Raw genomic sequence first — 12,526 nt, forward strand, 5'->3', positions numbered from 1 at the left:
TCTCCGGTCTTGAGAGCCAAGCACCTTGACAGACTGACCCCAGAGGAGCAGAGGGAAGCAATTAAGAGATGGAGAGATGACTGTGTTGTAAACTGTAGAGTGGAGTTCCACACTACTTCTGGGTTTTCCAGCTCAGTCACAGGTGCTGTGTCAGAGGAAGAAAGCATTGCCAGTGTTTTGCCAACATCTAAAACGCTGTTACAGGCCTGTTCAAGAGATGGGTTAGTAGAGGACACCTTCTTACCAGACATTCAGGATGAGTCTGGGAACACAAATGGCTTGAACTCTGAGAAGATGGAATTCCTGAATTCATCAAAGGAAACTAATTCAGACTCATTTGGCAGTAGTAACTCATGTGCCAAAGTCTCCGTGTGTGATTCTGAAGGGGGCAGCAGTGCTGTTTCTGTAGCATAAATCATGTTTGAATTCTTTTGTGTGAAGAAGATGCTTCAATGTATTTTACAAAGTTGGAATGCTAACTATTTTAAAACCCAAGAGTAATAACTGCTGATTTATGCTACATTGTGGTTTTGTTTTCTTCAGGCAAAGGAGATGATGCACACATTTCCTTAAAAGCTTTTTTGTTTATAAAGATTTTCTGTAATGTATTTAGATGTTCAAGTTCTAAGTGGCTGGGTTGCTTTTTGTATTTTTTCAGTCAAAAGACTTTGCATACTGCTTATTTCTTGTATGCAAGATTGCACAATACCTCATGGTGTTCTGGACAGGATGTTGCATGAATACGGATTTGCAGGTAGGCCAACCTGCTCCCTTGCATTGCTAGCCTACAATCCTAGCATTCCCTGAGACTCACCGCTTTATCTATGTATGATGTAAGCAGAAGGACTGGGAGGTAGAGTTACTGGTTGGCTTGTTTAAAGACTCCTGCAATATAGTAATTTTATAGTAACTACTGTAATACAGTATTTGTTTTAACCACTCGGGTCCAGTTTGTTCCCCAGGCTATTGCACAGGCCATCTCAGTGCTGGCCAGACATGATTTTAACCATCAAAAGGGCAGCCCAGATGAGGCATATGTGCTGTGCACCTTCCTCACCTTCCTCTTCCACAAAAACCCCCAAATTCTAGTGCGGCCTTTTATTCTCTGTGACAGTTCATACTCATGCTGCAGCCCTCCTTTTATCTCCATGTGCCGTGTCATGCAATCTGCCAGTGACTGGACTTCTTTTCCACCTCATCCAGCTCAAATGCTGGTTGCCTGACTTTTCTCTAAACTATCTCATGCCCATACTACAAAATTGCCTGCCAGCAGCAGTGGGTAGCTACAGTCTGCCTCCAGGTCTTCTTAGAAATAGCAGCTTCTACCTGATATTACTCTGTTCACTCTCAGGTGTTTTTATGTTCCTCCAGGCTTTTATAATGCACAGCTGAAGTATCTTTAGAGGCTGTTAGGAAGAAGGTATAACCCATTGCACACCCTAAATTTGAGCTCTGTTGCTCATCTCTCTTGCAGATGTCCTGCCCCAACCAGTTCCCACTGCTCTGCACACTGCACAAGAGCTGGCTGAAGTGCATGTGGAGTCTGGGTTCCAGACCAACATATTGCCTCCTTATTACTCCTTCCCCAAAAAGTTACATGGCCAATTTATGGAGGAACTTAGGAAACTGTTCGTTATCTACTAGCACCTGTTGAAATAAACAGTTTCTTCTAACTGTAGCTGCTAATGAATTCTTAGTATTGAGCCCATTTTTTTGGTTCGGTTTCATTCTAAAGCTTTCTGCTTTCAAACTGCCAAGATTTGTGTGTTTAGGTACTGTGTTTGGGGCAAGGACACTGCTTTTTAATTGAACCATGAGCTTTCCATGTCAATGATCAACGTTACATATTCCACATCTTTTAAGATCTTGGAAAGAATTTAAACAAATGCTGTGAGGTCTGAGACAGCTGCTGCTATGCAGGGCAGATGCTGGAGGCATGCTAAGTTCATTCAAATGAAGGTCACCACATGTTACCAAAAGTTGAAAATGGTTCTGTTTTCAAAAGGTAGAGCGTAGTTAGGGCTGACTCCATCCCTAGTGTTAGTGAACAGAAAAATACCCTTTTGTTTAGCCTATAGAAGGAAAACAGTGAAAGGAGCCAGTGATGACAGCCATTTCTGCAAATACATAGATATATATTTTTTTTTTTTTTATTTAGTTCAACATATGACAAAATATTTTCTGTAACATGTAGCAGAAGGTTAGTGGGGACCTTTGAAGTGATGGCAGGCATTCAAATTCTAAGATCATGTGGAGCTTGTTGGTTTGCAGTTATGATTTTCAGATGTTTGTCTGTAGCCTCCTTCTTGCTATGGGGGCACTGTGCCAGGAGTGGGCTCCAGGTGTCCCAAGTGAAACATCTTTGCTTGCTCTGCAAGCCATGGGGATTTGTGAGGTATCCAAGAGGAAGATGCAAAATGGTCAGCAGATTGTGCAGGGAGATCAGACAGTACAAGGGCAAAATCATACAGGAACAGACTCAGTGAAGTCATCTGCTCTGCTTCACAGCCCCACACAGGCTCAGCTTTGCCCTTACTGTTCCCAGCAGATGTTCTCCTGTTGTAAAGAGCTCCAGAGAAGCAGGCCAGGCCAGTGCTCTCCTGCCCTCAAAGTCAAATACTGGTTTTGTTTCTGTTGCCTCACCTGCATATTTTTATTGTGCCTTAAATCTATGGGCTTTCTTCACCTGTGGCCACAGAGAACAGGTTATTCTGTTCTGTGGTTTTACAAGTCTGTGACTGAGGCATGCTGAGCTCTCAAAGAGTAGCTCAGGGACTTGCAGTGAGATGAGGGAGCACAGGGCTCCTCTTCTCCTCCACCTGCCACTGTAAAAAGGAGTGTGGAGGACAACATTGGCCTGACTGCCTCTGCTGCAGAAGCAGAACCTGCCAGTGGATTTGGCAGGTATCTGATCATTTAGCCTCAGGAGGTTGCATGTGTGTCACACAAAAGCTGTAAGCATTGCAAGTACCATCTTCCAGAATCCTCTGTGAGTGTAAGCCATGGCATTGAAATACCTGCCCAAGAAACGTGTCACCTGCTGGACATGGGGCTTGCTGCATGATGTCTCTGGGACACTTGGATTGCTATTCTGTGGCTTCTATAAGCCTAATAACCCTGTGCTCACTGCTCGCTGTTGTGGAGCTTTTGTGATGGGTTCTGGAATTGGATGAAGGATCATTCCATCTGCATGTGGATCATGCCAGACCCTGCAGGTTGCCTTGAAACTTCAAGTCCAACCTGTGCTGAGGTTGTAAGTAAGTAAGGACTGTGGTGCCACTTGAAGTGGTCCAAGATAACATGCACACATTCCATTTTTTCTGGTTATGTTGTTTCACTGATGCTGTGTGTTGCTTAAAATTGTCTGCTGTAGGCTGTGTTCCTTTAGAGGACTTTGACAAGCAGTCTAAGTGCTGACATTATCTGTTGTGTAAAACCCAGTGTTTCTTTTTTCCCTTTTTGGTTTCTCTGTGGACAAACAGCAGAAATCTCTTAACACAGAATCTCTGCTGTGATCTCTTGCTGTTTTTCACTGAAAGGGAGATGAGGGTAGCGAGTCTTTAGTGAAAGCTTCAAAATGTTAACTGACCATATCCAAAGTGCCAAATGGAGGGTGCAGGCAGATCACTCTTCCTTTGCTTCTCAGCAGCTGAATGTTGTTTCCTTTATTTCTTTTTAGCACTGGAGACATGAGGCTCCCCTGCTGGCTTCTGCACTTTGGCACAGCATGACCTGACTTTCCCATTTTGAAAACAGGCTTTTTAAGATCATCTCACAGGTGCCTTCCAGATGTGAAAGAAAGTACAGCATTTACACTTTTGTCAGCTTAAAATAAACCAAACAATCACGTTCAGCTCTGGCAAACTTTGTAGCTACACCTAGGGCAGCTTTAACTCATTTTTTGATGTGCAATATTTGATTTACAGAATGATTTTTTTTTTTTTATTTTTTATTTTTTTGCTATTTTTTTTTCACAGCAGCCACACCATTTGCAGGTGGCAGGAAGCCACCACCTTTATAGAGCAAGTGTCTTTGCAGCACAGTGAGCTTTGGTCTGTACCTGGGGGGTAGACAGAGCTGAATGTTTAACCCAAGTGTGTCTTTCCTCTCAGCCCCAAGGGGCCAAGCACAGGGCTAAGGACCAGCCAGTGTGGAGCAGCCAGTCCTCCTGGTCAACCTCACTCTGACACTGGCCAGCCCAGCTCTCCTCTCTGTAGAGGCCAGCGGCCAAGTTCTGAATGTGGCAGTGTTAAGAATGTTCTCATAGCTGAATTTCAGTATGGGTTTTGTATTATTTGTTCCTGGCTGATTCTGGATATGTTACTCTTACCCTCCTGGTCCTGAATGCCTTACTGTTGACTGCAGTGAAAAGGAAATTTTAACTATTTAAAGTTTCTGCATGCTTAGTACTTTGATTTCAGCGTGTGCCCTTAAAATGCTGGATCCCAGTTAAAACGAGATGGTTATTTCAAACTAATTGTGTTCCTGAGGAAAGCCATAGAACAAAATGTGTTCAGAGAAATTTGACTGCATTTTTAGTTTTATTTTAGATTTTTCAATCCAGAGTATTTGTTGGCAGCAATATTACTGATAATGCTCTGTATTAGAAGCATACATGCAGAAGAAACTAGAAGTTGTATAGTGGTGGTAGTGCCAGAATCTCCACAAGTCTTGTAGTGCCAGGGCTGTGAGGGCTGCTTAAAAAAAGCTAGATAAGGGCATGCAAATAACTTTTAAAGACTATTTTTAGGCACTATTGCTAAAGTTGTAACTTCACACCTCCATACGGGTGTTGAGTCTCCCTCTTGAGATTGAAACACACTTTCAACAGAGAAGGTTTTTGGAAAATTACTGTAAATTTTTATTAGTACAGCTAGAAAAAAAAACCACATCTGCTTGACTGTGTGACATTGCGTGGTAGAAGTAAAGCCAGCAATAGTTACCTTACAGTGAGGCTACACTTAGTTAAAAGAGAAACAGCATGGTTGTGATGATAGCCATCAAGTCAGCACACAGGGGAGGACTCGGTACAGCGGAAGGAGGGCTATGTTTGCCTATTTTGTGTGCACACATAAAAAAAGCAGTATAAAAATACATTTATAAAATTACAGATTTCTTTTTTACATGGAATGTTGTGTCAGGGACAGATGTGGGGAAGGACAAGTACACAACTGCTCCCTCCTAAAGTCATTTGCAATGGGTCTTCAGACTGATCCCTTACCAGGAGGGGGCTGGACCATAGGTGGAAGCAGTCTCATTTCCCAGGAGGGACTGCTTGGAAAGTGGAGGCAGACCAAACCCAGTTAATAAAAATGTGTAATTACATATTATCATTTGGTAGCACTCATGTCTACATGAAATGATGAGATGGATCCAGTGCTTTGCTTCACAGAATTCGAAGCTGCTAACTATGTCAGCTGGTGGAGAGCTGTCGGGCTGGGCTGTCCATTTCACAGAAGCACCTCTTTGTTTTCTGGAAAACAGACCTTGCTGAAACCTGTCACCAGACACATCAGATGGATGGATGGACGGGCTGGCTCTGACAGCCTCTGGGCAACCTCTCCTGGTATCTCTCAGTAACTGGCTCTGGGACTTTGATCTGTGCTGCCCTACAGCTGCAGAGGTCCTGCCCCAGAGAAAAGCTAAAGTGAGGACTGAGAGCTCCAGCTTCCATATCCTTGAGGAAAGGGTGTCAATAACCTGTTTCATCTGTAATCTACTTGCATTGGAAAAACATGGTCATAGCTTCCTTCTGTCATTTACAGCTGGGGAAAAAGATCATTTACATATTATAGTAAAAACAAAGTCCTTAATGTAAAATAAAAAAGACCCCCAAAGCCTGGAAGGGTTTTCTTTCTGAGCATGAAACAGTGATACAATAGTCACTTAAAAAGAGGTTCAGATTCCATAACATAGTTATTGAATATTAATGTTGTCTAGTCTGTCTAAACATTAAGCATGTTAAAGGAGAAGATAGATCTATCTATTAGTTGTAACATGATTAATAGTACCTGAAATGTCTGTTACTGAGCTCTTTTAATGCATGTTTCCACATACGGCAGTCATGGTATTAGTAAGTTCCCACCATGCTTTCATGGGGGTGTGCCAGAGGTAGCAGAGAGAGTGGTTACATGCCTTAGTCAGGATTCACAGCAGGCTGGGCACAGCACTGAAAACATAGATTTTAAACATGTTAGTCCTGGTGGAATTTACCCTGTAATCCTGGGTCCTGACTCCTCCTGCTCTGGCTTCTGAAAAGCTGAGTGCTGTGCAGGACAGCACCTACAGCAGATGGTAAGACACGCTTCCCCACCAGCACCATGAAGAGGTGCCAGGCTTCATTTAAACATTTTTGAACCAGACTGTCCTGGAGTCAAGGCACAGCCTCTTACCTTCCACACAGTGCTCCACTATCTGGCTGCCAAGCATGTGAGCTGATGTACTTTGCTTAGTGTCTAATATTCATTTGACCAGAAGCTGCAATCCAAGTCTTCTGTCACTCAGATTTTTTTGCCCTTTTCTTCCAATTGTTTAGTCTTGCTAAGCAAAATGAAACTTTCAATGCAAGATACTATAAGAGACCTATCAACTACCCAGTTTGCCAGTACTTGGGGTACTGCTCACACTGCATCTTTTGCTGTACTGAAAGCTGCATTTCCCGTATTGCACCAGGTGTTCAAACTAGCTTACTGTGGGAGGGAAAACCATTGCAGTGGCATTGACAATTCTGTTATGTTTTTGAAGGGCTGGAGATGGTCAATGCATGCTTTATAGGCTGAACACACGATACAAAATGAAGGAAAAAGAAGGGGAGCACAGGTCTGACAAAGATGTCGTGCTGTCAAGACATGAGTGATTCTGGGACATGTCGGGACACTGGAAGCGTCAGAAAATGAAATGATAGAAACTGTCAAAAAAGTCTGAAGAGCTGAGTTGTGGTCTTGGGTGCCTCAAGTGGCAGTTACAGGTCTGTTGTACTGGTCCCTCTGTCACCCCGCAGATGCCCAGGCTGGCTCTGGGAACAGAAGCTGTGCATCAGGATGGTGCAGGGTTATGCCCATACACATTAGCTGCCCTGAGGGACAGAATGCTTTAGCTCAGGCACACCAGGAACACATGGCTACACATCTGTGGAGACTGGCACGTGTACCTTGATGTGTCTGTGCCACATGGATGCACAAACTTGTCGACCTCTTCCACACCCTCCATCATGTGGCATGGCCGCACCCAGTGTGGCCCTTGTGAATAAGTGTCCCATCTGAATGCACAAAGTTCATTCGTCATGACAAATGGGTGAAAATGCATATGCTACTTGAATAGTATTAAAATAGGTTATTTAAAAAGGTTTTTCTAGTCTGTGCTACTGCTTAGTTTGAATAGCTGAAAGGCAGAAAGTGGCTGATTCTTTTAAGCCTTTTGCTGTGTTTGGAATAGCACCACAACACAGTTAAAAGAGAAGTCAAAAGGATTATTAATTCTACCCCAGAGTATATTCACCAGCAGAGGGTTTACCATTAACATACACTGTGTATTCCATACCTCCACAACAAGAATAGATAGAGCTTGAAACTCTCTTTCATGAGTCCCTGGACTGCAAAATCTTCAGTGTTGAAGTGCTGATTCCTGTTTTTCTTTTGTCTGTCAGCACAATTCTTACCATCTGGAGTTAGTTTAGCAGAAAGGTGTGGATGTATATTTGTCTTTCAATCCACTCAATAAAATGTGACACATTACTGTAAACTCCAGGTCCCAAAACTTTGGAAAAGCAGACAGAGCCCCAGGATGTTAAACCAAACAAAGTCCAGCGCCCTGCAGGTTGCTCACACACAAGTGGTCCTCCGCTGTCACCCTGCAATGTGAAAGAAAAATAAAGTCTACAGAGGCTACACGTGGCCAGCAGTCGTGGTTAAAGCTCTCTTGGTTCCCACAACGATTTGCCTTTAGTAAGTACCTCAGCTGAAAAAACTGGCTGCTCTGCTGGACAAAGTCTTGGGCAATACGGTCCAGTGAGGCATCCCTGCTCATGGCAGGGGAGTTGGAACTAGATGATCTTAAGGTCCTTTCCAACCCTAACTATCCTATGATACTGTGATTTTACGTGATACAGCAGCACACAGTGATACCAGTATTTATTCCCTGTTCTATTTGTACAAAAAATTACCTGCAGAAGGCTCATGAAAATAACATAAATTAAAATAAAAAATTAGTATAATACTTAAGGAATACAGATAAACCTTCAAGAGTCGTCAAGCGATATTTCATTATCATAAGCTGAAGCTGACTACTACATCAATAATAATGAAAGTTGAGTTAAAATCTGTAAATAGGCAGTTGTGATTCCCGTAGTAGCTAAAGTATGCTATACCTAGTAAAAATCACAGTACTTTGATTTCTAAAAGCAATTTTTTGGCTGTTAGTTTCCCCTACCATGCAAGAGTCCACAGTGCCAGACTCATAGCCAGCACACAGCATCCTGCTGGTGATGGTTTTCATGTCGAAGTATGACTGGCATTGTTCTAAGGAAATGATGCGAACCTCTCCTTCTTGAAGCTTGAAAGGCACTGGAAAACAGAATTAAGCATTAAACTACACCCACATAAACACACAAATAGTTACGATGGCTCTTTGAGATATCTGAGTTATGTTTGTGTAAATTTGACTTAGTACATCAGGGACTCAGAATTCAAAGGACATTGATATTATTTTAGTGCATTCAGGAGACAGTAAATTGACTTCGTGGTGTAAACACCTGACAGAGCTCGAATTCTAAGGAAAGTTGTTCTACTTACGGCATGAAATACTAAATGTGTGTAGCCATCTACTTTTAGAGAGATGGAACTGCTAGTAAATGGCCTATCCCTCACATGTGCAATCTGATTTTTGCCATATGTCTGGCCTGGCCACTTGAAGTGAAGTCCCACCTGAAGCAATTCTGAAAGGAAAATTTCCTTCTCCAGTGTACAGAACAGCAACCTCCCCTTGTAGTTACTATAATGGTGAAGAGAGAAACACAACGGCTAAAGCATTAATAGGGCTGTGGCCAGGATCATTTACACATGATTCATGCAGATTTACACATGATTCATGCTCATTTTGTCTAAATGAGCAACCTGGTCTAGTGGAAGGTGTCCCTGCCTATGGCAACAGGGTTGGAACTGCATGAGCCTTAAAGTCCCTTCCAACCCAAATCAGTCAGTGATTCTGTGATAACAACATCTATGCTTGTCATGGGACCCAAGGATTGCAGTGGGCACAGAACAAGAAAACATGCTAATGCTCTGTTTGGAGAGACAAAACTAGCACTTGTGATTAGGCCTTTTGATTCAAGAAGTTGTTCATTCAGCCTGTATGCCAGTGTTTCCAGTGCATTCCACCTTCACTGAACTAAGAATGTCCTCCCCCCTCCAGAATATCTGATACCTTCTCAGTACAGTTCTGAATACAACCTAAACCAGTAAAACAACCAATTCAGGTGAATTTCTTGATAGCAGTTTCTAGAGCCTCAGTGTTTTTTAAAATCAATCCACTTGTCTAAGTGAGGATTAAAGAGCATAAGTTCAAGCTGCTGATTTGAAAAAGCTAGGCTGTAGTCACAGCTAGATCCCTTCATGAGTTACAGTTTCCTAGTATTTAATAAGGCCCAGTAGTAATATACATGGATAAAGCCTTGTAATAGGATTGCTTGTTTGATTAACTCAGTAGAAGGTTAACATATTTTTCCAAGGGTCCCAGAAATATTCAGCTTACTTTTGTTGCCCATGTGTCCCCAGCCTGTGATGTAGCAGTAGGTATCTGGCTGAACCAGCTGGTCCTTGCTGGGCAAACAGACAGGTCTTACATAGCTTGTCTCGTTGATGTCCTCATCTAGTTCCACAATGCTGATATCATAGTCTACCACTGCTCGGTTGTAGCGTGGATGGAGGATAATAGTCTTCACTAGTCGGGTCTGCATGAAGACTGATGGGTGATCAAGATTGCTAATCCCAAATACTACTTTCCAAACAGCTGCATTTTCTCTCCTTTGAAAAAAAAGAAAACTTGGGGAACTGCAATCAAATAAGAGCATTCTTTTAAACTAAAATACCTAAGAATTTTTTCTCTCTGACATTTTGCAGATTACACTTTGTAAACAATTATACCTAAAATGCTACAAGAAAAATCAAATCCTTAGGCATCAGTACTTAACAGCTAAAATCTGAGCAACAAAATTCCATTTCCTTCCTGTCTGTTACCAAATTAAAGCTCATACCTTCAGAAGACATGTGACCACAAATTAGTTGGTGTATTACATGCCAAAGGCTCTCAAAATCATTCCTTGGAGCCTGCCCAGGTCTTCAGTGCTCCCATACTCACTGGTGGGCACGTACCAGTTTCAGTGGGGTGACAGCACTGTTCAGTAGTGAGCTGCTGACAGCCATGAGTCTCGCTGGAATCCCAAAGAGTCTCAAAGACGCAATGCTATTACAAAAATCACCTCTTTTATGATAGGCATGGGAAAAGTCCCTTATTTATTGGGCATTCAATCTGTGCCAAGCATACTTCCTATGTCAGAGGTTGCTTTGACTCTTACAACTCTTAAGACTTTTTTGCTAAACATACAAGATCACAAAAAAATGCACGATACAAGTGGGAGTCTGAGCGAGTGTCTGTTGAGATACACAAGAAAAACACAGACTTTATGAAAGGCTTTGGGGGTGTAATCTCTTGATCATAACTGGTCACAGGATAAGTCACGGGTTCCTAATTAGTCTGTGATTCTAAAACCCTCCAAAAGTCAGCATTTTTCACACCTGATGAAATACAGTTCCATGTAACTAAACACCTTTGACAAGATAGAAGCTTCATCAAAGCAGTGTAAATCAAAGCATGCAAAATTTCAGCTTTTTCACAGTACTCAGCAGGACTGTAATTTCTATAATCTGTAAAGAGATTTGGCTGCTAAAAAGGGTATTTTTGCATTATCTTAAGAGTTGCATGAAAATTCTGATATTTCAGACTATAATGATCATTTCACCATCATGATTAGTTTGTGAGTTTTTCCCTAAAGTTCCAAGATTAAGTGCTAAGAATATTCACATACTACTGTGGTTATGAACACTGTAAAAAAAGCATTGCTGAGAGCAATGAGCAATCACAGCTAGAAGGTACTGTCCTACAGTCAAGTAAAAGACCTTTATATCTTGGACGCTTTGGTGTAATGCATTTCAAGTCAATCTTGACAAAACTCTGGGGACTGTACTAATAAACTAGCTCTTCCCATTTATGCCCTCTACAAGTATTCATGAGTATTTGAATTAATACTTTCTGCTGCATTATAGTTATATGTTTCTCATACTTTGTATCCCAAACCTCACATGAACTTCATGAAATGCTTCACGAAATGAAGTTTTCATTTTCTCTGAAGTACTAGAGCACTTTAAAATCTGCTTTAACTGTTGGCTTACCTGATTGGTTTGGTAACTATTTAAATACTTTATATCAAGAAAGCTTCCTGACATCAAGAATGATCTTGCTGTTGCTGTATCAAGCTATACAAATGCAGAACTTAAAGATTTCAGGCCAAAAGAACCGTAGACTCAAATTTATTTGGAGAGGCAGAAGAGAAAAAAGTTCATAGAACTCCTCAATGATTTATTAAAGTAAAATATTGTCCTGCGTTCTTGGTACTTTAAGGCATTTGGAACACAAATGCAGAAGAGACCTTTAACACGCAGCATTCTGAGCTCACGTAGATATTGTACAGCCCTAAATCATAGAATCATGGAACAGTTAGGGTTGGAAAGGACCTCAAGATCATCTAGTTCCAACCCCACTGCCATGGGCAGCGACACCTCACACTAAACCATGCCACCCAAGGCTCTGTCCAACCTGGCCTTGAACACCGCCAAGGATGGAGCATTCACAACCTCCCTGGGCAACCCATTCCAGTGCCTCACCACCCTAACAGTAAAGAATTTCTTCCTTATATCCAATCTAAACTTCCCCTGTTTAAGTTTGAACCCGTTACCCCTTGTCCTATCACTACAGTCCCTGATGAATAGCCCATCCCTAGTATCCCTATAGCTCCCCTTCAGATATTGGAAGGCTGCTATGAGGTCTCCACGCAGCCTTCTCTTCTCCAGGCTGAACAGCCCCAACTTTCTCAGCCTATCTTCATACCGGAGGTGCTCCACTCCCCTGATCATCCTCGTGGCCCTCCTCTGGACTCGTTCCAACAGTTCCATGTCCTTTTGATGTTGAGGACACCAGAACTGCACACAATCCTCCAAGTGAGGTCTCACGAGAGCAGAGTAGAGGGGCAGGATCACCTCCTTCGACCTGCTGGTCACCCTCCTCTTGATGCAGCCCAGGATATGGTTGGCTTTCTGGGCTGCGAGCGCACACTGAAGCCGGCTCATGTTCATTTTCTCATCGACCAACACCCCCAAGTCCTTCTCCACAGGGCTGCTCTGAATCTCTTCTCTGCCCAACCTGTAGCTGTGCCTGGGATTGCTCCGACCCAGATGTAGGACCTTGCACTTGGCAT

At 42.5% G+C, this 12,526-nt stretch overlaps 1 protein-coding gene across 1 annotated transcript in view; it reads right to left on the bottom strand.

Annotated features, from left to right (window-relative positions):
* Positions 1-7,666: 7,666 nt before the first annotated feature.
* Positions 7,667-12,526, bottom strand: part of CORIN (corin, serine peptidase) — a gene marked incomplete at both ends in the record, with an annotated part of 142,839 nt that continues 137,979 nt past the window's right edge. The window contains 3 exons of the mRNA XM_080630219.1: positions 7,667-7,849; positions 8,428-8,561; positions 9,748-10,019. Of these exons, the coding sequence (XP_080486345.1) occupies positions 7,667-7,849; positions 8,428-8,561; positions 9,748-10,019 (589 nt within the window). The remainder of the gene's footprint in view (positions 7,850-8,427; positions 8,562-9,747; positions 10,020-12,526) is intronic.

This window comes from Psittacula echo, assembly GCF_963264785.1.
Source record: "Psittacula echo genome assembly, chromosome: 1".
NCBI lineage: Eukaryota > Metazoa > Chordata > Aves > Psittaciformes > Psittacidae > Psittacula > Psittacula echo.